This window comes from Neovison vison, chromosome 13, assembly GCF_020171115.1.
Source record: "Neovison vison isolate M4711 chromosome 13, ASM_NN_V1, whole genome shotgun sequence".
NCBI classification, from domain to species: Eukaryota; Metazoa; Chordata; class Mammalia; order Carnivora; family Mustelidae; genus Neogale; species Neogale vison.
In genome coordinates this window covers 143,079,944-143,105,319 of record NC_058103.1, presented here as the reverse complement: position 1 = coordinate 143,105,319, position 25,376 = coordinate 143,079,944, and the positions used below count along the sequence as shown (strand labels likewise).

Below are 25,376 nucleotides of genomic sequence, written 5' to 3'. Positions count from 1 at the left end.
AAAAAAAAACAAACAAACTAGGAAATGTCAAAATTCTTAAAATGCTTCCATTCTGAATTTACCAAAAAAGAAAAAAGTCATTGAGAACCACATCAATCAATCAACTAATTAAATGACCTTGTTTAGAAGACTGATAATGTTATCAAACATGCTTCCTCACAAAATCCTATCAAGAAGTTTAAAAACATCCTAAGGACAGGCTGGTGAAGAACAGCAATTCACTCTCCAGATGGCCTTGGGCTGGCTATCTAAGCCTCTAGAAACTTTCCCATTTCTAGAGGAATACGGACTATATTTACACCTCAGAGGATCTGCTGGAAGGTTCTAAATGAGAACACACTGAAGCACCAAAGTAGCAGGTACCCAGAAAATGTGTATGCCCACGCCCACTTCCAATTTCCACTCAGTTCCACAACCTTATCTTCACCAGAACAGAGACCCAGATCACACCGTGAGAAAGAGGGATGGGTGAACGGACAGACGTAAAGATGGACAGACAGATGGGACTTGGGCCAGAGAAATGTAAAGTTAAAAAAAAAAAAAAAATCCCCGTCTCTGGCTACTCTTTTGAAAGTAGAGTAAAGCAGCCCTCCCGAAAGTTAAGTTTGTAATTTGCTTCATTCTTTCTCCTCTTAAGCAAAAGCAAAGGCTGCAAATGTGCTTTGTGCTCGATGGGCTCCTGAGGACCCACTTGTCAAGAGGACGCCGAGAGCAGCCTGAAGAGGCAGTCGCTGTGTCCACAGAAGGTCTTGCTTAACAGCGCTCCGCTCCATTGTGCAATCAGTACACAGGAGTAGTCACTGTACCCTCTGACCCTGACCCCAGGCTGCAAGTGTAAAAGTGTTAAAAGAAGGACTTGAGAATAGAATCGCTTTGAGAGGAGCCGATCTGCCATACCAGATAAGAACAACCCCCACCTAGTGCCTCGTGTCTGCCAGGCTGCGTCTGTGCTCTGCGTGTGCACACACGTGTCCTCTGTACCTGGACAGTCCTTGGACCTTGCCCTTGAGCCTGGTTCTGTTGCGCTGTAGCCTTGTACTTCTAGCCACTCACTTGACCTCCACTTCCTCAGTTATAAAATAGGGGTAACAACACCTGACCTCTCTCCTCCTTAGGCTGCCAAGAGAACCAACGTAAAAAGACAGCTCGAGTGTAAACAACACTATGTTTAAAACCACCCGCCGGGTAACATGAAGGAAAAGCAGAGGCTAGGACCAAAGAGAAAGCTGTTCACCCTTTTCAAACGGAGCGTTCATCATCCTGTGTCCCGGTGGCCTCTTCCTGAGTCTCTCCTCCGGTCAAGGTTTTGTACAGGGAAGATTGCGGGGAACAGAATTCCACGAATGTGTGTGTGACAGGAGCCCTATCACGTTCTATAAAGCCTCGGGCTAGCTGCCTTAGCTCTCTGACCTTCACACTTCGCTCACACAACATAAATAAGTACAAAAATAAGGCCGATTTCAGAAAGGCTGTCCCAAGACCGAAGTAAAATATTAGCCGTACTATTTCTGACCGTGATGTCCAGTGCGCGGCAGGCCCTCATGAGATACAGAGATTTACTGAACTGCTAAGAAAATGACCCGAGGACGGCCACGGAAACGTGCTCTCTGGGCAAAGGCGGTATTTCGGCACTTCCACGCCAGCACTGCAGAGCCGACATGCGCTACAGGCCTGCTCCTCCCGCACGATGGCCGGACCGCAACCCCCCTCGCGCCTCTGGAGCTCCCCGCTCCACCACCCAGAGGCGTCCCATCACCGCATGGACAGAGAACCAAACTGATGGTTTTAGAAGTGCTATCTATTACCCACGGGCAAGAGTTCAAATTCTTTATCTAAAGCAGGGACAACCACACGCTGCCTGGAAATCCTTTCAAGATTTTGACAAAATTTCTTTAAGGTATGAAAAATCGTTCTGGCTCTAGAAGTAATGGGAAATCCAGGAAAGGGCAGTAATGGACACCACTGATATCGGTAGCTGTGTTGGCACTCTGTGTACGTTCCTTCATTTATTTCTCGAAGCAACTCACACTGGAGATGGCTCTCTCGTTTCTCCCATGTTACAAACAGGGCTGAGGCTTCAGGAGCGAAGGGGATCCCCGGGAGCACAGCATCATAGGGGCAGCTCCTGGGTTCAAGACTCGACCACCTCAGCACAAATTCTGCCCCTCTCTCTACAACTTCAATTCACAGAGACCAACGATAAATATCACAGAAAAGATACTCTAGGGAGACCCTCAACTGGAATTTGAGTTTCACTGGTCGGTGAACTACCACCTTACTGATGACGCAACTACATGAGAAACTTCTCCACAGAGCACCTGCGAGTCTGACAGGGCAGCCGCAGTCAGCTCACTCGGGTCCAACGCGGCATGCTGACACGGGCCAACCGGGCAGTGTCCAAGGGATGAGAAACTCAGGCAGGCAGGTGACTTCCCACTTTCTTCCACGTCACACAGGCTACTAAGTGGGGAAGCGTCGATTTTAGCTAAGCTCTCCGTCCCGAAGCAGACCCGCTCTTCGAGCTACAGTACCTGTTGCCCTGTACCTGCTCTAAGCAATGACCATCACCTGTGTGACAAACAACCCTCCGTTCTCCGCAGCACACACGTCAGGCACTTGGTTATAATTCCAGGGGACAGAGATTTTTGTCCTTGTTTCTTTTTAAGCAGATAGAGAAACTGAGGCTGAGAGGGTCGAGCCCTGTGAAGTGTCCACAGTAACGTGGCTACAAATGGCCGAGTCAAACCACAAACTCTGGTTTGACTCCAAAGTCTGCATACGTAGCCGTCAGCCACTACCTGGAACTGCCTCTTGGTCTCAGCTCTTTCCCTCGCCCAAAGGAGAGATCCAGGTCCCCAACCTGCTTGTGTGATGTGTGTGGGATGTCTCAGAGCACCTGGCTCTCACAATGTCCTTCTGGAGACTCCAACGCAACACCCATCTAATGTCACCTCCTAGCCTTAGCCCAACCAAGAGCCTCAAGACTTGGGTTCCCTCCCTCTTCTACCCATCACTAATTAGGGGACCTCAGGCAGGGGATGTTTGACTTCTTTTCAAAATGGGGGAGACAACTGTGCATCTACTTAAAAGCAAGGGGAGGCCTAAGTGTTCTGGGTAAGATTTCTTCTCAGGCAAGACTGGGACATTTTGTCTAAGGTGAATTTTCCGATCATAAATACAACCATATTGATAATGCAAGATCAAAATATGAGCAGTGAGTCAAAAAAAATTCTCCTTTCCTGTCACTGAACTCAGTGCAAGTTAATAATAACAGATTACAGAAAAGGGAAGCTATCAAAAACATCCTAACAATTACAGCTATCTGCTAGGATTTAGTATCAATTCAAGAGTTCTCAAAAGACGCGGGTCATATTTAGATTATCTTTCACTTCCAAGGACAGCAGAATTGATTTTCACACAAAAGTGACTCCATTTATCAAAATGAATTATCTAACACACCTCAGACACATAAACACAAACAAAACTTGGACCCTAATCAGCACTGTCTTCTTCCCTTGCCTCTAAAAATAAAAAAATAAAAAAACCTAAAAAAACAACAAAAAAACCACGGTAAGCAGCAAGTTATGAAAACAACAAATTTACTTTGGGAGACATATAAAAGGACTGAAATAAACTTGAATTTTCAATGAAGACTGGCATGCAAATAGTTATTTTCTAAGGGCAAAAATGTATGTAACCCTACCTCAATTTCATATTAACTGAAAAGACAGAATAAAATGAAATGGGCCTCGATGGAGAAATTTAATTTAAACAAGGGAAGAGGTAGGACACTCGAGTCTAAAGATCTTAGTGAATCATTAGATGGCGTCACACGCGGAACAACTCTTAGCTTTTCATAAACCATCCTGTGAGTTTCACAAGACAAACTCCTCGCTCAGAAACACGTGTGTAAACTTCTGCCTGGGACCGTAAAGGCCACGGAGCCCATGCAGTCCATTCTTGGTGCCCCTTGTTCAGAATCCTAGGAGCGGAAGGAGCTCTGAACAGCTTCTTAGGTGATCTGGCTTCTGGTTCTGGCTGGGCCACCTTGTCACCCTGATCCTGTCCCAGCTTCTCTGGATCTCACTCTCCTCCTTATCCGTTAATGATGATCTCTCCTGACCTACAGTTGAAATTCTAGCAAAGTCTATTAACATCATGGTAAAATTGAGTGATGGAGTAAAATCACCTCCTTCCCATTTTTTTAATTTGCTGATTTCAACGTCCTACTGTGGTCCCCATTTGAAGATTTCTCAAGTTGGCTTTCCCTTCAAAAGGAGGTGAGTGGCTTTCGCATATGCAACAGAGCTCCTACTATAAAGCAAGCCAAAAAATCTTCTCCAAGAACAAACACTCTGGTTTCCTTAAAGCTGCGCCGCAGTCTTGTGACATCCTCACCAAGCATATAATAAAGCTGTTGTAATCACTCTATTTCCCCATTTGGATGGCAATCCTTAACCAACTCTGCTTCCCAGCAAAGACCCGGAGCTACAAGGTTACACTTAGAGGAAATGCTGTCGAAGGGCAGCACGGTTCCATGCAGAGTTAACTGTTTCAACTTCTGGAACAGGCTTCTTGTGAGAAAGCCCCGAGGCGAAGAGCAGAAGGAATCGAATCACCGGCCAGATGGGAAGTACGAAGGAATGGAACCGATCGCTCCTGGAATACGGTCGCAGCAGAGCTCAAGTATCCGGAGCTCATCTGAGACGCAGAGCGCCCCTCCTACCGTCAGGGATCCCATGCACCCCTCAGAGAGCCTCTGAACAGAACCTTTTGTCTGACTTGACTAGAAAAGTGATCGGCTGGGCAGGTGAAGGAAACAACAGACAGACCAAAAAACCGACCTGTGTAAGTAAGAGGAGGCAGCCTTACATGCTGAAATGAAATCTCTTCTTGCCCCATCCAGACCCCCACACTCCCCCCATACAGCTACAAATGACAAAAAATAAAAAGCAACTAAATTAAGTCTAACAGGAGCAAAAGACTGGGAATTTGGGAATATCCACTTAACTTATGAGGGTCCCTCGATTAGTGAAGAACGTGAATCCCAGAGGGTTTATTCTCGGTCAGACTATGTGGCTGAAAAGATGTGGTGACCGTAAAATAATAAAAACTATGTATTAAACAAGAGAAACTACAGCTGAAGTTTCTGCCTTTTATAAATATTCCAGGGGAAACAGTCGGCTGTTGTAATGGGCTTCTTTCTCTACTTCTACAAGAGAAAAGGCCTCCTCCGATGTTCTGACTGACAACGTTCCTTCGAAAGACTCTCTGAAGAGTCAGAGCGTCCAGCCGAGGAGTGCAGACGCGCAGGACTCCCCACCGCCCGTCTCCAGGACAACTCGGTGGCCTTCTCCTGCTACTCATGAAGAGACCACGGCTCTTGATTTTATTCATGGAAATTACGATCAGACCCAAACCCAGTGGTTCAGCATATTTTCTGCAGGCAATGATTACATTCAGATATTTGTTTCTAATTAACTTAAGTCTTGAGGACATAACTGAGAAAATATATGGCAGAGAAAAATCTTCTCTGGTACCAAGTCGGAATAAGCTACATACGTGGTCGGGGAATGCTGCCCCCACAGACGAGACCTCGTCTTAGGGTTCAGTGAAATATCAAGAGGCGAGAAGCAGGGAGGCCGGGAGAGAAGCTGGCAACAGGACTTACGTTTGCGTCTCACAAATGAAGCGGTTAGCAGGAGCGAGCTTACCAGCCTCCGGCAGAAGGCAAGGCACAGAGCTGAGGTTTTAGTTCCCTGCAAACTCACTTGGAGATGCCAAGTGGGCGGCGCTGCTGTGAAGCAGGGGGTGGGGGGGTGGGGCCAGGCCTGAGGGGAAGGAAAGCGCGAGAAGGAGCACTTACTCGGTCAGAAGCCGGTGCAGCTTGTGATAACCCCGCTCCAAGGCCAGGCTCACGGGTGTCGCTCCTTCCTGGTTGTGCACGCGGAGAGCCCCGCGGCCACCTGGCTTCTGCAGCAGGAACCACGTCAACCTCAGCAGCCCCAGCCGCACGGCAAAGTGCATCAGCGTCTCCCGGGGACCGCCATCTGTAGGTGGGAGAGAAAGTCAGTACGGAGAACGAGAAAACGACAAGCAAACCAACAGAAAAACAAGTTACGTGAGCACCGCCGACTCCAAGTACCTAAGATCCTAGAGTCAAACCACAACATAAACAGGCTTGCCGGTGGCGGGCTGCGACCAGCTCTTGCGTAAAGATGGAACAAAGCTGAACAGAGTTTGGGAAGCAAAGTCTCCGAAGAGAACCATGGCCTTTCTATATCCTGATTTACCACATTTGTGCAATCCATCTATATGGGCGGATTTGTAAGAGTGAATTCATACACGCGTTCTTTTCCTTAAACAAGAAGGTGGGGTGGGGGGATGCAGCCTCACAATGTGGGGACACATGGGGAATAGCTGTTGGGGCTTAGATGGGTGTATCGTAGAAGGTATAATTAAAGAAAAAATAACACCCAGACAGGAGCTGGCTAGGTAAACACTAAGAACAGGTTCTGCTTGTTAAGTACACACAGGTCCTTCTATTCCCCACATTAAGGGCAAATCAAATTACCAGCACAGCCAGCTTTTTGTTTTGTTTTGTTTAATGAAAGAAAGAAATGCATCTCCAGGCATAATAAGCCTAATTTTAAGATAATATACTAGTAAGTTCAGTAAGAAAAACGTGCACTTGGGCTTATTTCACTCACGGGGAAGGCCCTCTTTGGTACAGCGAGTCACGCTGAAAGTGGTCAAATGAGGAAGGGCTCGGGAGGCAGACAAATCCGGGTTCGGAAGTGGCCATTTACCACCTGAGACTGGGCCCGAACCATTCTTACCTCTCGGAGCTTCATTTCTGCATCCCTCGGTGGGGCACCTTCACCTCACACGCAGGACGGGGGCAGGCGGAGTGCGAGGATAAAGACGGGCTACAAGATCCGCACTCAAAGCCAGGCTTCCCTCCCTTTCCCCGCTCTCTCCTCTCAGACCAGATTCCGTTCCAGGTTCACCAACAACCTCTCTTCCTCAGGCCATCCCCTGTGCCCAACCTGGGATGAAGCCACAGCAGGGCTGCCGTACCAGGCCCCACAGACTGGGCGGGACTCACCTCCAGGGGGCGCCACTCAGACACTGCAATGGGAATGGCGCCCAGGAGCGGTGCCTGCCTCCTCTCCTTCTCTGTGGCTACCACGGGTCTCAACTTCTTTCCTGGGCATTCCCAGACTTCCTGGACCCCACTGCTTCCTCCTTACACTCAAGTCCGTGCTGCTCATGTGACCAGCAGTGAAAAACGAATCCAGCTTTGAACCAGCGATTTTACAGCGAACGGCTTTCCAGTGTCCCGTGTCTTTCAGTCTAGTCTCCCCATTACCAAGGTAAATTTTTAGATGCAAAACTGATCTTTCGTATTTTACATTTTTCCTACAGAACTATGCACACTAATTCAAGAATTCACAGGGTGTTCAGCTGAGACACGTGGCTGGAAAGAGATCAACACCCCAGAAGAAACCCTGCATGGGCAGGTACAAACCGTAACAATCAAGACCTCAGAGCAGGTGGCAGGGCCGGACAAAAGGACAGAAAGAACCTTCACAGAAGATCAAATATCACCACCTGACTTGTGCCTTACAGTTCACAAGCACTCTGACGTCCTTATCAAAACCAAAAAGCTAATAAGGCTCCGAGCAGGAACTATGTGACTTTTTAGAGACTGGTCAATTCCTGCCTCACTCCGTGACACCTCCACACCCCCTCACAGCAGTTTTCTTTACAGCCTCACCACTTCCTACCCCTGATTTGCTGAGTCAGCTCCGTATTTACAAGTTCCAAAAACAAAGCCATGCACCTGCTCAAGCTGGCACCTTGGTTCCAGCACCTGCGTCCTCCCCAGATCTGATTCTAAGGTCCTGAGCAGAAGGTGCCACATGCACTTGCAGGTTGACCCCTTTATGCAATTAACAGACGACCAGAAGTGTGATGCGTGGTCAGGACCCGCTAGATGTCTGCTCTGGGCTATGTATTTTGTATTAACGCTTTTCCCACTCACAGTAACCCCATGAGGTCTCACCATCCTCAGGCTGAGGCAAAGACAGCTTAATAACTTACCCACAGCAAGAATCATCAAGATTTGAAAATTCTTCTGTGAACTCTAGAGACCATACCCTCTCCATTAACTCCACCCTCTTTCTGTAAAAAGCAATCAGGCAAGCGAGCTCATGTGGTTTACAAAGAACCTTTTCATGTTTTCCTCCAATAAATAAAAATGTTTATCCAACTTATCCTTCATTACTGCTTTTATTTCTTTTGTCTCCGTTTAAACTCCAGCACGCCCACAATTTAGGACCAATTTCTGTTCTCTGGTCTCTATCTTCCGTATTTCTTCCTCTCATGATCCTTTGTCTTTTCCCTCTGTATTCTGTGAGTTACTCAACTTTGTCCTTCAGATCACTAACTACATTTCCTGTGATGTCAACGGAGTCCTTTGTCCCCAGTTTGAATTTAATTACGTTATGGGATTCTGGATGTCCCTGCATCATTTCAAGCAACTCCCTTTCCATCTTTGCCCTCACTGTGATGACTTCTCTGCAGATGTAATTAAAGCCCCTAATCAGTTGATTTAATAAGGAAGATTATCCAGATAATCTGGGTAGGTCTAACTAAATCAGGTGGAAGGCTTTAAAAGCAGGGCTGAGGCTTCCCCTGGAGGCTGGCCTGAGCCTGTGCTCTCGGAACTCCAGCCTGCTCCAGAGCTCCCCATCCTGACTCACTGAGGATGACAGTTTGGGCTCATTTCAGTGGGTCTGAGCTTGCCCGTGGTCTTCTCCTCTACTCCTGCCCTGCGAATCTTGGACCTCCTTGACCAGCCCCCACAATCGCGTAAGCCATGCCATGCAAGAAGTCTTAATGCACATTTCTCCTGCTCGTTCTGATGCTCTGATTGAACCCTGACTGAGGGGCTTCTGGCATATTTAGTAGATACTCCCTAAACTTACTGTTCTGGTTGCTTCCTTTTCTAATTTCATAATAGATCTGACTTCTTTGAGCTTTTAAAGGACAAATAGGAACTCTCTTCTAAATTTTTCTTTGGTTTCTTCAAGAAAATTATACCTGGGAGTCTCCCATCTGAATACTCTTGATACTTCTCCGTTTCCTTTAGGCTGTAATTTATTTCAGAGGCCATAGGTTGGTTCGTGGGCTTTCCCATTTAACCATGCTCAACTGGAAAAATCTCTATGGAGGCCCGGCTTCCACTCACAGAGAAGGTAGCAGAAAATGCCTTACATCTCACTTGCTATCCACTTGAGCAACCTCATTCCCACACCCATTCCCTCCGACCTGCAGAGAAAGCTGACGTGCCTAGCAGACATTCATGGTAAGTAGGCTGCGGCATACTTTCTCAAAGTCAGATTTTCTGATGAGGCAAAATGTTCTAAATTCTGTGAACAGTATAGCAATCAAAGACTACATTTCCTTCCCCATCAATCCACCTAAATGCCCTGCTCACAGTACTCTCTGAATTCATACCTACGTGACTCCAAAATCACCATTCTCCCTGCTGTTCTGAACTGCCTCTTGGATAAAACTGCATCCCCGCACGAGGCAGGAATTCTCGCACGCCACGGGGAAGGAAAACGGTGGGCCGGTGTGAGCGATGGGCTTGTCGAAAAGGACACCTGTAGCCCTGCCACACAATCAAGGTTTGAGAGGCAACAAAACCTTTTGGAGCTGAAGTCCTGCCATGACCAGGAAGTGCTTGTCCTGGAAATCAGCAGATATTAACCCTCTGCCAAGAAAAAATCCCCAGTGGTCTTTTTATATTTTATTATTTTATTTTTTAGCAACAATGATAGCTGAAAAAGGATACAAATATTAGAGAGTGTAGCTAAGGAAAAAGTCCCACGGAAGGGGTGTGGGAATTAAAACACCAAACGATTAGGTTGAGGTTCTAGTAACCAACGTCAGATACACAGAACTGAGACCGCCCTGGCTGGTTTGGGTGCAGTCTTTTTTAAACCTGTCTAATCCTTCTCTCCACCCAAATTTCTCCTTGTGGGGAGGATTCCCACCCCAAAAGATGATAAGATCTTTTCATTCAGTCCTATAATACCGTGATTGAGAACGAAGATCTCCCCCAGGACTTTCTCCTCCACCCTTTCTTCAGAGCTAGTCTGCAGCCGGCCGGCCCCTGCTACCCTACAGGGTCTTTCAGGTGAAAATCCTCTCCATTCACCCAACCTTCAAACTTCGACCTTCGCGAGCCACGGAGGGACTGAGCAGCAGGGCCAAGAAGTGAGACTTGGTCGCTCACAGGGAAGATCTCCCTGCCCCGTCATTCACCCTCCACCCAGATGCAACCTTACTGCTAATGTTTAGAGCAGAACTAAGGCCAAAAGGACAGCAGAGAAGCTCCTTTATGTAACTGCGGATGGAAGGACTAGACGGACAAACTCCCTCCCTCCCGCTCGTGGTTTAAAGTGAAGAGTAACTTCAGTAAAAAGCAAAAGCAAAACAGCCTCGTTCTGCCTCAAGGAACTGTTTTTCCTGTGCTGTCCTGTGGCAGCCTTCTACAGGACAGCCTAAGTCCCTTATAGAGCTCATCGATGTTCTGTCTCTAACAGGTTAGTGGACGGTGGTCAAGGTATATTCAAAACAAAACGCTTATCCACCAGCTCACACTCTCCCAGGAGGTCTTCCTCCGCTTGACAGATAAAGAAACGGAACCAGAGGTGAAGACTTTGCACAAACTCTTGCAACGAAGCCAGGCTATAGACCAGTGGAGCCCCCTGCCCACAGGACAGTATCACCTCGAAACCAAGAGTTCTCAGCGTCATGTTCACGCCTGCTGCGCGGGGAGACCAGGAAGCCCTACATAACATGTCCGTGTTCTCCGGGTAGGCAGCTGGATGCACTTCATTCTGAGGAGAGATCTAAGCTATTTTCAAAGGAGTCACTGACCTGGAAACAGTTAAAAAGCACTGCATCTAAACACAGAGTGGGAGGGTTAACCGCAAATCTCGTATGACCCCTTTGTGCAAATATCAGGCTGGAACAACTGTCAACATCCTAACCTTCAACAGCAAGGAGTCCCGTTATGTAACAGGGCGCCCTGTGTACCTGCCTCTTTACCCCAGGCGACAAGCCTGCTTCATGCCTGCTTCCTTTTTTTTTTTTTTTAAGACTTTATTTACTTATTTGACAGACAGAGATCACAAGCAGACAGAGAGGCAGGCAGAGTGGGGGGGGGCGGGGAGGGAGCAGGTTCCTTGCTGAGCAGAGAGCCCGATGCAGGGCTTGATCCCAGGACCCTGAGATCATGACCTGAGCAGAAGGCAGAGGCTTGACCTACTGAGCTGCCCAGGCGCCCCTCGTCCCTGCTTCTTTTAACAATCTTGACAACTCACTGATGTGAGCAGATGTTTCTTTACATTCGTCCCTCAGCAGCATGCACCTCGTGACCGGTGCCGCACTGCCTTTCAGGCACCTGGTGGTGCAGGATCTAGCCCACCAGGGAGGGAACAACTCCGCCGCAGAATGCGGATCTGGCACTTACATCAATCAGGCTCCTGACCCCAGGTGCTGACTTCAAGGTAGGTCTATCAAGTTCCATGCGTGCGTTTCACCTTCCAATGTACATACACCTAACTTGTCCAGTTTTTTGTTGTTCTTTTAATTATTTGTAACTTATGTACAATGAAACTGGCTTGTAGGGGCATAGGGGGCATACAGTCCTGTGAGTCTGAACATAAGCACAGATTGTTCTGACCACCATCACCAAGACATAAAGCTGTTCCAACATCCAAAAAGCTCCCTCGTGGCAGCCCCCTGCAGTCAGACCTCAGCCCCACTCCTAGTCCGTGCAAACTACTCATCTGTTTTCTGTTCCCATAATTTTGCCCTTTTTAGACTACCACACAAGTAGAATCACACACTACGTAACCTTTGGAAATGGACTTTACCCAGCAAAATGCATCCAGGCTGCTGCAACAGCAGCAACCGCCAACAATTTGTCCCCTTTATTACTTTTCAATGTTATATCCCCCTTTCTCATAATGAGTGGTGCCCCCCGTATGGACGTATCATTACTGGCTTACATATTCACCCAATGACCAAGATCTGGGTTGTCTGCAGTTTTGAATGATTATAAATAACGCTGGTGTATGCATATCTGTACAAAGATTTTCCGAGTAAATAGAAGTTTTCATTTCTCTAGAATAAACAGCCAAATGTGGAACTGCCGGGTCACATAGTAAATGTACACTTAACCTTGGAAGAAACTGCCGAACTGTGTTCGCGCGCCTGTATCATTCTGCACTCCCACTAGCATTGTAGCAGGCACTGTTCTGCGGCCTTGCTAGCCCCTGGTGTTTTTTATTTTACCGATTCTAACAGGTGGGTAACAGTACCTCACTGTGGTCTTTAACACACTTCCCTAACTTCCCTAACCATTCAAACTTGATTCAGCTTTTGCTAGTACCGCTTGAGCAATTTTGTGCAACAGAAACCGAAGAAGCACGTGGCAAGTCCGCAGAAAGCTTGGCAAAGCTGGCCAGTTCCCTATGAAAGGCAGGGAGGCTAAGGCCCAGAGAGGGGAAGTGACAGGCCTGAAGTTTCAGACCTGTGCTCTTTCTAACAGCTCTTTTTAATCGTGGTAACATGAACAAATGATCCCACTCCTGTGCCTTCTTTCAAGACAAAAACAAAACCATGAAAGCACCATAAGCCCCGTAAATGACGAAGGTGACCCCATCTTGACATGGACGTGTACACAGCAACCAGAGTTCCCGTGGCCATAGCGATACAGAACAGGAGGGGCTTGCGGCATAAAGCCTCATCGGGAGGTTTCTGAAAAAGTACTCTTCTTCTCAGTGGTGGCAAATACTTTGATCTTTAGATCTTAGCAGTGGAGGGGCTCCTTGGTCTATATTAATTAGGTAGAGAAAAGGATAAATGCGTCCTTCCTTGATGGGACCTTAGAGTCCGCGTTTCCCTTTTTATTTCACTGAGGCAGGCAGCTTACTGCAGCCAGTCCCTGATGCTGAGGGACACCACTGCCACCCCTGGCCACAGCATTTCAGAGGACCAAAGCTGGCAAGTACCTCTGTAGCCTTCTTCCATGGGAGGAAGTCTGTGAGAGCAGCCGTGGAGCATGCCCCTGACCCAGTCCCCTCTGGGTGTTCCTGCTCAGGATCTGCTCTCGGGCAGAGAGGGTGACTTCTGGCCTGCTCTCCCTACGGAGTACGATGATCAGAGCTGGGTGGCCACCGAAGGGCAGCGTCGTGACTGTCCAGCTCTTTCAGAGATAAAGCAGGAAGGGCAGCTAACCCTTCCGGCAGATGAAGCATCAGCAGCCCAACAAGCTGTCATCAGTAGCAAAGCAAACCTTCTGACCTCCATCTGCATAGCTCCTAAACCTTTCCCTTCGACTTGAACTCAGGAGGCAAAGAGGGTGTTACTTATTAGACCCCAAGCATATACTCTTTCATTTAAATACAGTCATAAAACCATGACATCTAGTAGATACGCATCTGCTACACAAATGATGATGTAGGAAAACCCCTAAGAGGAACATACGGTTACTATGCCAGTGCCTTTTTCTAAGTGGAACCCTTCCTTCCGTGAACTCTCACATGGAGCCGGTAGATAAAATAAGTGAAGAGTGAAACTGCTCTGGTTAAAGGAGTGTGGGGTTTCGCAGAAGCCAGGCAGCGCGGTGCCCCCCTCCCACCTCCACCCCCCATCTTTTCGTTCCTCTAATTCCATGGAGTCTCTCAAACACTTCAGAATACAATAATGAAAGCTCTTTGATAATGAAATACCAAAAGGATGACAAAAATTACTCTGCTACTGTCCTCACGAAGCCACACTTCCTGTGCTTGGGAGGACACGCGAGAACTGCAGACCCGCAGCCAGGGCCGTGGGCGCCGCCCTCTGCTGCAAACCGCGGCCGCACACAGCCACACCAAGCTCCTGCTTGGGGCACTTCACTGCAAGAACAGGTTTAACAGCTCCGAGAAGAGAAGGCACCAAGGCCACTCTACTCCAGTAACCGCGAGATCTACCCAGCTACTGTGAAAGGCTTGAGGACAATGATCGTACAGAAGGAGGCCCACTGAGAAATCAAAGTATTCTAAATTCAGTCTCTCTGCGGGTCATTAAGTGCTTACCCTGCAAAGTCTGATCCGTCCCCAACACGTTCCACTCCGCCGGCAGCTTCAGGTGTCTGAATGCCAGGGCGACCTTCTCGTCAAGGGAATTCACATCCCCAGATGGGGGTCCTGATCGGTCAAGAAAACGAGTGAAGTTCAGGGCCTGCTGATTCCCAGCACTGGTCGCGAGGAACTGGGCTGCATCGTACGCCTCATCCTGGATGAACTGGAAGTCTTCTTCGGCCACCACAAACACGGGAAGGCCCTCCTTGGAAGCACAGAGCAGCACCTTCACGGTCTCACAGCAGTCATGGCCTAAACAAGACACAGAGAGCAAAGAAAACAGTGTTTGAGTCCTCCTGCCGGAAGAACAGTCTCCCGAGTCCTCTTGCTGGGAGGAGGACAGTCTGAGTCCTCCCACTAAGGAGGAGGACAGTCTCCGAGTCCTCTGCTGGGAAGAGCACAGTCCCTGAGTCCTCCCACTTAGGAGGAGGACAGTCTCCGAGTCCTCTGCTGGGAAGAGCACAGTCCCTGAGTCCTCCCACTTAGGAGGAGGACAGTCTCCGAGTCCTCTGCTGGGAGGAGGGCAGTCTCCGAGTCCTCCCGCTGGGAAGAGCACAGTCTCAGAGTCCTCCCACTTGGGAGGAGGACAGTCTCCAAGTCCTCCCGCTAGGAGGAGGACAGTCTCCGAGTCCTCCCGCTGGGAGGAGGACACTAGTAGGTCCTCTTTGCTCTTCTTGCACAATACACAAGTTCTCCTTCCTAAAAGAAAGTACTTCCTCTTCTCTGACACAATCCAAACTTCTTTACACTTATTTTCAGCTCTTTTTCTGAACTATTATTTGCAACTATGAATTAGTTCCCTTCCTGCCAGTAAACAACTCTGCTCCCCACATGTATGCCCTACAGCTAACGTCTGGCACCGAACAGTCTCAGATCCCAGGACATACTGAATTATGGCTGTTCAACTCGAACAGAGGAAAGAATGGAAGCTCAAGGATCTCGTCAGGCCTAGCAAGTCTGATACGACTGAACTGAGCTAGATCTGGAAATCTAACAGGAAGAAAGCCACGCAGACTGGTTAATATAGGACGATTTTTACAGATTCCCCAGCACTGCCCTATTATCACCACAGTGCAACTGATCAAATGATGAAATATTTTTAAAAGTACAAAACTACCTGATTTTATTTCATTATTATTAGCAATTCAAGGCCTACAAAATGCACTCTGCTGTCAGATACATGTTCTTCCCTGTCATGTAACGACGGCAACAACATCGTCTGGTTCACAGGGATGACGCAAAGTTGCGGCCAGAAGCCCGGTTCAGGGAGGGCAAGCACGCCGGAGATCAGTGCTCACTGACAGACGGGGCAGACCCCATGAGCCGCCACATACACGCCGCCCCAGAGAGCTCCACTCGAGAAACATCCACACTGTTTCTGTGGAAAAGGCCTTCCTGGAGAATCAGACTCTGCTGGATTTTTAGCCTCACAGAGTTAAGCATGTACAACATGCAGAATATCGTCATTGAACACCCTGCTGTCCCTCAACTTCCCAACACTGATCTCAACTGGCTAGAAGTACGCCCCTAACATCATCATTCTTCTTCCAAAAAATCTCTCTGGTGAGAAACACAGAAAGGAAAATGGAGCCTGTCTTTCTGCTGCGTGAGTGATGCCACCTGGTGCTCTGGCCGATTCCCCGCAGGCCCCGGCCCGGGCCGCTTCCCTGCAGCCCCTCGCGCGCAGAGACTGCTTGTCCACGGTGGGGTGAGGCCGAGGGAGCCCTCTATAGGGCCACGGAGCTCACTTTCCCTACTGTGGCCAAAGGCCGGGAGAGGCTTCAGATGCGAACAGAACAGACGAAGCCTTCTGCTGCCTCTGAAAGAGAAAACTGTAATTGTTTTTCCCGTGTGAACAATGAGAATAATAAGTAAATTGATTTTCTGCATACGATTCTCCAGGGGCCTCTTTAAGCCCTTTACCCTGGTGACAAAAGAAATCTCTCACTGTTGTGTAATCTTAGGGTGGTTACAAGTATTTACTGACCAAGTGACTACCACGTTATCAGACACCAGACATGGCATTTTCTCTGTACAAGAGATTGATGAGGTAGGTACTGTCCTCATGCTGCAGATGACAAAACTGGGACTTCAAGAAGTAAGGTCACAAAGATCTCATAAGAAGCAGAATCCATTATTTAAATTCAAGTCTGATGCCCAAGGTCGTGGCCTAGTGAATCATGATGCAAGAGTTCTGTCCCTGCCTGTAAGGAGCCTAATACCGGAACGGCAGGCCAGTACCACGTATGAGCAACAATAACATGTTCACTAACACTGAGATCCGCTTCCACATGAACACATCACTCCACCAGTACATGTCCTGCCTTCCGAGTAGAATTCTTTCTATGAAGGCTGTAGGAGAGGGAGCATCCCCTGCCTGGTGCGTGTCTGTACCCACATGGGCGGATACCCACATACATACTTCAACTCAATGCATGTGTTGAATTTATACATTTAACATATGACATGAAATTAGGGGGAAAAAACTTCTGATTTTCCTTTGAAGGGAAGCCAGCCTAACTGTATAAAACAACAATGTCAATTAGAAACAAGTCAACAGATTCAGGTAGTAGGTTTGGAGATTCTTCTGGCAGAAAGTATTTCTTTTAAATTGCTCTATAATGGGGTACCTGGGTGGCTCTGGAACTTTGCTTTTGGCTCAAGTTACGATCCCAGGGCCCTGGGATAGAGCCCCGTCTCTCTCTCTCCCTCTGCACTCCCCACCCTCTGCTTGGGCATGCGCTCTCTCACTCTCTCTCAAATATATAAAATCTTTTTTTTTAAAGGTTTAAAAAAAAAAAACAATTGTTTTATAACATCCAACAGCTAGACAGGCACCAAGCCCAGGGCACTGGGATTACAAACGTGAGAGACTCAGCCTTCCGTTTCAGCCCTCCGGAGGTTTACAGTCTGTAAGGGGGAATCAAACAATCCGCAGAGAACTTCGAAGAAGTCAGAGTGGAATGGGCCCTAGAAGAAACACACAGTGCAACTGGTGGGAGAGACGCAGGACATTTCCCAGGTGAGTATGAGCGGGAAGACATCACAAAGCAGGTGGCTGCTAAGAAGCAGCTTTCTGCAGGCACCCTGCTCCCAGCTCTGCAGCCTCAGAACGCAGATGCACGGCACCTACCTTACCTAACACACACACACATCATAACGCGCGGTGTGCTGGCTCTACTCGCTGTGCTTTCCAAGTAGCCGTTCACGTACTCCTCATAGCAACTCTATGAGGCAGACACTATTATTATACCATTCACCAGATGCAGAAACCAACGCACAGAAGTACTAAGTCATTTGCCCACAGTGATGAAGCTCCTGGGTGGCAGAATCAGAACTTGAGCCCGCTTCCTTGCTCTCGAGGCTGCCCCTTCTCTAAAGATTTATGGGTACAAGAAGACTTGAAGAGGAACAAGGGGACCGTGGAAGAATCGACAGGGAAGCAATAAACACACCATGCTCAAACCCTGGCTGGAAACTCTGACCCTGTGCGACCCCAGATCACCTCTGCTTCTGTGGGCCTCGACTTCCTCATTCACTGCATGAGGGCACAGCCCCTACGAGCCCCAGCATTTCTCCGGAGGTCAAAGCCTGTGGGCGTCAGTAGGCAGAAGGTGGACAGGGAGAGAAGGTTAACAAGAGATTCCAACAATAGAGAACAGTTTGAAGAGCCCAAACGTGGAAGCAGAAGGTAAGTTCAAGGGATGGAAATGACAGTTTCGGGAAGATATTAACTTGGTTACACCTGGATGCTTAGGGACAGCAGAGACCTGGGTCCAAACCAATTTCCCTTACTTCTCAGCTACGTGGCCCGAGGTAAATGAGAACACCTCTCTGTTGCATCTAGACAGTCTCCACGTCTTACACATGAAGAGCAGAATTAGAAGAGTCTTTTCAAATTCTTTAATACCATCACTCAAAACAACATCACCTGGCCTCAATTCATTGCCTATGAAATCAGACAGACAGGTGTAACAATAGGCATATTTCAGTTGGAAGAATTACTTTAAAGTAAGAACGGTTCATGAATCTAACTGACAATTACAGCACAGCATTACAAGCCTCAAGCCTGTGCAAAGGTGAGAAACCCAAAAGCTTGGGCCAGAAAGGGAGTCCCAATGCCACCAATGGCATCCATCACCCTATAAACACCTAAATACCATCCGCCACCCTCTAAGAGCTCCTTCTACAGAGACAGAGTTCATCCCATATTCCAGATCTTCAATTTCATGTCTCTCTTTCTCTCCGCCCCACGCCCCCACACGGTGCACTGAGTGCAGAAAAGCCACTGTGAAGCCACACCACCTTATTCAAAACTGCCAAGTGTAGAAGTGTCTGCAAAGAACTCCATCCAGCTAGGAAAGCGTGAAGACAGACTGAGGGGACAGACACAGAAGGTGGTTCATGCACACGCACACGCACGTGTGTTTATCGGCAGCCTGTGCGTGCCTGGCTCTTCCCACTGCGTCGGTGAGCAGGCAGATGTGGACGGTGGCGGTGGTTGGGTGAACTACTGTCAGCTCGTCTGTGTACACACTTCTGTGTAAAATGAAACTATGTATCGGAGGAGGGAGAACGTCAGGAAAGGCCAGGAAGCAGAAACCCAGGAGCAGCGATCCGACCGTCGGCCCCACCGTCGGCCCCGTGTTCTTCCCTACGGACAGGAACTCACAATCTGAAGGACAGACTATGATCAACCAAGTAAAATGTGCCATCCATCTGGAATGTGTTTGGTATGATTATAGGCTCCTTTTTCAAAAGAAACTGAGGAGTAAAAGAGGAGTGGGGGGCTGTGGGTGTCCCGGACCGGCCTTTAATATTAAAAACTGAGAGTCCACCGGGACAGCGACCGCCGCTCTCAACCACAGCGCTGGCCCCGGCGTCCGGAAATGGCACCCGAGCCTGCGGGCACTACTCTCTTCCACTGGGGTTTCTATCATGCTCGACTGGGTCTCAAGACTATTTTTTAATCCCTAGGACCTTTTAGATAAAGCATTTGGGGGGTGAAACCCAACATGTTAAAAAACAAAGCTATGTAAGTAATATGGACCCAGTAATAAAACCCGCTGCATAAAACGTCCTGTTGCCATAAACTCGCCCTAGAGACAGGACTCTCTCCCAGGGCCATCACACACAGAAGGCAGGGTATTAAGGATGCCCACATCTATACCAAAAGACACAGAAACCACATCCGATTTGCTATCATCGCCACAGTCAACCTCTCTTTACACAGAAACTGCAGCAGAAAGAGGAGCAGCAGGTTTCGGCCAGGGCCACGGTGCTTCTCCTTCCACTCAACCTCCTGCTAACAAAGAAGGAAAGTAAGAATCCCAAGTCTTTTTAGAAAAGGAAGGTCAGAGGGGCGCCTGGGTGGCTCAGTGGGTTAAGCCGCTGCCTTCGGCTCAGGTCATGATCTCAGGGTCCTGGGATCGAGGCCCGCATCGGGCTCTCTGCTCAGCAGGGAGCCTGCTTCCCTTCTTCTCTCTCTGCCTGCCTCTCTGCCTGCTTGTGATCTCTCTCTGTCAAATAAATAAATAAAATCTTTAAAAAGAAAAGGAAGGTCAGAAAAATTTACTGAGCTTCTTCTGAAGGAAGCAGCTCCAGAGAATTTAAAGAAGAAGACAGAGAAATCGGTAAAGAAATAAGCCTAAGCGTCAATTCCGTCTTTTAAACTGCCTTCTCAGTACCCCTGCCACCAGGCCCCATTCTTTCTTCTACATCAGAAATCCACAGTAACTACTGGGGTGCGGGAGATCTTTCCCTGACCGACTGAGGGGTCCTGAGGTTTGCTGGCAACAAGTGGAGGAGTCAGACAACGCCGGCTGGAGTCTTCACCATCCGCTGCGCCCAGGGTAGGTCACCCTGAACGAGCCACTCCGCCCTGGAGCCCAATGCCACCCGCCGTCCTGACTGAGAAACCATCAGAGATGGCCATGCACAAAGCACCGGGCCTGAGACAGGCACCAAAGACTGGTCGTTATCATCATCATCATTATTTAGCTATTACAATGTTCTGCTGAGGGGCGCCTGGGTGGCTCAGTCAGTTACACGTTCAACTCTTGATCTGGGCTCAGGCCATGATCTCGGGGTTGTGAGACGGAGCCAGCCCTGTGTCCGGCTCTGCGCTGAGCGTGGAACCTGTGAAGATTCTCTCTCCCTCTGACCTTCCCGCTTCTCCCACTCTAAAACTAAACTAAAATGAAAAAAATTGTAAATGTTCCTGTTTAGGTCACTCAAGGAAAAGAGATTCCCGATACTCTACAAAGAGCTTCTGCCGCAGGACCCAGGAGCTAAAAGTTGCCTTTGGCACTACTGAAAAGATAAAAAAGGGGGGGGGGGGTCCAGAATAAATAAAAACACAACAAAAAGCACCTAGTGGAGGGGCACCTGGGTGGCTCAGTCATTAAGCATCTGCCTGATCCCGGGGGCCCAGGGATGGAGCCTGTGCTGGGCTCTCTGCTCAGCAGGGAGCCTGCCTCTCCCCCTCCCTCCCACTGTTCCTGGTTTGTGCGCTCTCTGTCAAATAAATAAATAAAATCTTAAAAGAAGAAGAAGAAGACCACCACCTAGCTGAGAAGCAACAACGTCAATTAACTGCTAATGCTCCTCTTAAAAGCACTGAATTCCAACCTTTTGTAAGCTGGCGGGTCAGGAGGTACGTGTGCTCCTGCAGCTGGAGAGCGTCTCCGCAGGCTCCTTATCAACGTATGAAGCACCGTACCCATGGAAACGAAACAGTGCTACAGATAAACAAGTGTGCTGGAGCATGACCCAAGAATTACTTCATTTCCTATTAAGCTAAAAGTGGCACACATCCCATCCGGGCCTTCTCTTTTGAGAATGAAACAATTGGGACTTTGTCTGACCAACTATCCAGAGAGGAACGCTGAAAGTGCTTGCTGGACCAGCCCAGCCCAGCCCAGCCCCACTCAGAACATGGTCTTTTCTTTCCTTTTTTTTTTTTTTTTTTTAAGATTTATTCATTAGAGACAGAGACAGAGAAAGAGTGTGTGTGTATGAGAGAGAGAGAGACAGAGAGAGAGAGCGCGAGCGCATGGGGAGGGAGGGAAAGAGGGAGGGCGAAGGGGTAAGGGGCAGAGAGAGAATCTCAAGCTGAGATTCTCCGCTGAGCTCAGAGCCTCAAAGGGCTTCGTCCTATGATCCCGAGATCATGACCTGAGCTGAAACCAAGAGCTAGACGTTCCACTGATGATGCCACCCAGGCGGCCCCACTCCTGTTCTAAGAGAAAGGCTGTGGTAAGGAGTCAACGGTGGAAAACACGGAAACACCGTCTTTTAGTCTTTCAGTCTGGCATCCAAGTACCTGAGAAGTGGCGATACAGGGTTCAAGGAAATGTCCAGTCTTCAGGATCGTGTGCAGGTGCAGAAAGCACCTACTGTTCATTTTGGGTGGTCTGGTGGCAGATGTGCAAATTTTGTATGTATGTAAAATGTCTCTGTGTAAAAGTATTTAAGCAGAATGGGACAAAAAAACAGTAGGCATAGGAATTTCATCATGTATATTTTTTGTGGGAAAAGGGCTAGTTAATACAGAACACGGTGTGCCGTACTTCAGTCTATTACTGTAAGGCAGTGTTCCTCAGTATTTTAATCACGGTCACCCCCCAAGGAGTCTTCCTAGACATTTTTCTATATTCACCCCCCGTCTAATGAAACTTTCATGCTACAGATTTAGCCCATATTTGTACATGTGTCTCTGCTTACAGAGAGAGAGAAAGATTTTTTGCCCCCCACGAGCCAATTTTCACTCCTCTGGCAGGACCACTGCCTCCACTACAATGTGTGTGGCTCCGAGTCCAGGCTCAGACCCTCAGCTCCAAGTACACACCGTCCACATAAGCATGGCAGCTGGGACAGTACACAGCAGACGGTTTTTCCCTTCAACAAATCCCCAGCATGTTTTTCCAGCATAGCAACTATATATACTGACTAGCACTGGGACAGTAACTGAAGATTTTTTAAAAATCTATAATCCTACCTGTCTAGGGATAGCCTTATAGCAGGAGTGTTTTAGAATAGGGAAGACTGTTAGGAAGTGTCCACCACAAAAGTAACGATTCATTTGCCACAGAGCGGGGTCCAGCACTCTGCGATTAGGCCAGTTTAAAGTCAACAACTTCTTTTTGAATGTGTAATTCAATCTGGCAACCTTGGACATCAGCTATTAGAGACAGGTCTAGGTTCACAAGAAGTGAGAGCTACATCGTGATCTACCTGTAGAGCTAGTTACTGGGACCTGGGCTGTGAGCACTGATTTTTAATAAGCCCGAAAGGAATTCTGATCACAGCAATTAAGTTTTTTCTTTTTTAAATGACAAAATTACTATATATAGTACCTTCCGTCTGATGAGTGAGAAAGAAAAACATAAGAGCTGGGTCAAATTTTAGGTCAATGTATGTTTGTAGTTTTCCTGTCCAACAAGAACCTGTGCTGTAAATTCTTAAGTAACACATGCTGGGAAAAGAGAGACCCTGCACTAAATCCTTGCATAAAAACAGTGTGCGGCGTCCACTGAACATCCTGTCTCATTTCCATTCTGAAATCATTGTTTGCTGGGGCTAAATTCACATTTAGCTAATAAAAATGAACATAATAAGGCAGTACTCCATATCCCTCAAGGATTATCTTCCAAGAATACTCAGACTTCTTTACATTACTTACCAGACCCCCACAAGTCTTTTAAAGAAAAATCTCAGCTTTATCCCTAAAGGAAACTCACTGTTTAGTTAAGATGAGATTTGCAGTCAGATTCGTTTCATACAAAGAGAAAAGAATGGAGGTATTTTCCTCTACTAAAGGCCATACCTTTCGTCTTTAGAGATGGAAATCCACTTTAGGCGGTATTTCAGAGCACATTATATTCTTAACCAGAAAATGCATCGGTGTCTTGAACTAACATTTTATTACATAGCTTGTCTGTCTGTGTCTCGTGTTAATCAGAACCCGACAGCTTTATTTTCAGAAGAGAGGACATTGTTTTCGTCTTCAAAATGTTTTTTATTAAAAATTACTTTGTAAAGCACCCAAACAAATCAAAGGCAAATAAAGTAGAAACCAAAGTCTCCGCCTAACTGCCCCCTAAGATGCTTTTATTGGCCTTACTTTATTAAAAAGGGGGAATGATATCATGTCTACAGCTTTTTGATGGTGGTAAGGCAATAAGATTATTTACCAAAAAGCCTTTATAATTTATAATTAAACACACACAATTCATTAAAAACATCTCATTAAGCAAGAAAGGGAGAAAATAGAAAAAAATAATCTTCATATCCGAAGTTAAAACATTTAAAGGACACAATTTAGAAATGTTCCTTTCTCTCTTCCACCCCCTAATAATAAAAGGTTACAGACTAACATCAAGAAGTAGTTGCCTTTTGAAGGTCAATCAATCATCTGGTTTTAGTAAAAAGTAAAATGTTACAAAACACTGACAGTGAAACATGCAGAGAACTCAAAGAAAAAATGAGAGCCAGCAATGTGGATGAAACATGACATTAAAACCAAGAACAAGACACAAAGCTCTTTTTCTTTCCAGAGTCAACCCAAATGACTAGGACTGGCCGAGCTCATCCCACACGTGAGCAGAGAGGGTGCACTGACATTGCTCCCAGAAGCAGCTGCTGCAAACAGACTGCGCACACTTTTCCGGGACTGGGATGCACCAAGCAAGCACAGACTTTCAATCAAGAATCTTGACTAATCTGACACTGCCCACAGCAAACAGGAAATCCGAGGCTATCAATGCAGCTAACTGACGCAAATCATCTTAGGCAGCTCTGGCAAGGGAACACAGGCTCCCACCCCCAAGGAAGAATTCAACTCAAGAAGCCAGAGCAACTCCTTTTTCATTTTTTCAAAAGAAAGGGTGTGTGTGTGTACAGGCACACACCCATGTGTACACAACCTTTCAAGAAGAATGGCTTCCAAGAACCGGGGTGCATTCAGATCAAGTAGAAACTCTCTTCCATCAAATGGCAGGGATTCCTAGGACAGCCTTCTTAGCACACACCAACACAACAGAAGTCTATGCCCTCATGAAGCTGACTTTAGTAGAGGCATGTAGAAAACAAAAAGATCAATAGAAGATATAATGTGTTAGAAGTTTGTAAGTGCAGTGCAGAAAAATAAATCAGAGAAGGGCAAGAAGGAATACAGGAAGGAGGCCATTGTGTATTTTTTTTTTTTAAGTAGGCTCCACACCCAACATGGAGACCAATGGGGGGCCTGAACTCATGACCCTGAGATCAAGAGGCAATGCTTAACCAAATGAGCCACCCAGGCGCCCTTCGAAGGCTGTTGTGTATTTTTACAAGGTGGACAGGGAAGGCATGAGAAGGAGACAGTTCAGTGAAGAGCAGAAGGAAGGGAAGCAACAAGTCTAAAATGTCCCTAAAAACAGATTAAGGCAGCTTAATTCTAGACTAAAATATTTAACTCCATGATATCAACAAGAAATTCAAAATCAACTCAATGCCCTCAACGCCCCTATCCCTACACCTCCAACTCATGACTACGGCAGATGCGGCATCTTAACAAGACACGTGGGTGGAAAGATCTCACACACGGTGACCAGAGCAACAGGGAGCGCTCAGGATCCCTTCCGCTTGAACAGTTCACAGAGCTCCTACCTCACCAGCTAGGACCTTGCCACTGCCCTGCATCCGTATCAAAGGTTCACATGTGACAGTTTGGCTCTACATTCTCTCTGGCCTGCTTGTACAGGAGGGTCTTGCAGGGACTCCAAGACTCTGTCACCTCTGCTGCGATCGAACACCTCCTGCCACCAGCCCAAATGAACAGGAAGGAGGAGCAGTCTATGCAGGCTAAGTGGGGTGAGAAGGAGACAGGTTGTTGGGCCCTGTAAGCATGACAGGGGACACGGGAGGTGTGAGAGATCATAATTTAAAGGGAGGGGGGTAGTTGATTAGCGGAAAATGGAGAAGGCAGGTACTAGGACTCCAGGCCCCACGCAAGTGGGTCAGGGATGTTTCTGCTAACTTTCTGCTAACTTCCAAGTTAGCGGAAAGCAGCACAGTACCATATCCATTCTGGTTCGCTGGGGCCAGCAGGGTAAGGGTCCTCGGAGTAAGTACAGAAGGACACCCGGAGATGGGTGTGACTGGGAAGGAGGGGTGCAGAGACCC

The 25,376-nt window shown here is 47.6% G+C and overlaps 1 protein-coding gene across 7 annotated transcripts in view; it reads right to left on the bottom strand.

Moving 5' to 3' along the window:
* AKAP13 (A-kinase anchoring protein 13) overlaps positions 1-25,376 on the bottom strand; it is a 322,456-nt gene that overhangs the window by 177,016 nt on the left and 120,064 nt on the right. For all 7 annotated transcript variants that reach the window (XM_044231511.1, XM_044231512.1, XM_044231515.1 and 4 more), the window contains exons 4-5: positions 14,166-14,462; positions 5,867-6,050 (exon numbers count right to left, since the gene is read on the bottom strand). In XM_044231511.1, coding sequence (XP_044087446.1) covers positions 5,867-6,050; positions 14,166-14,462 — 481 coding nt within the window. The remainder of the gene's footprint in view (positions 1-5,866; positions 6,051-14,165; positions 14,463-25,376) is intronic.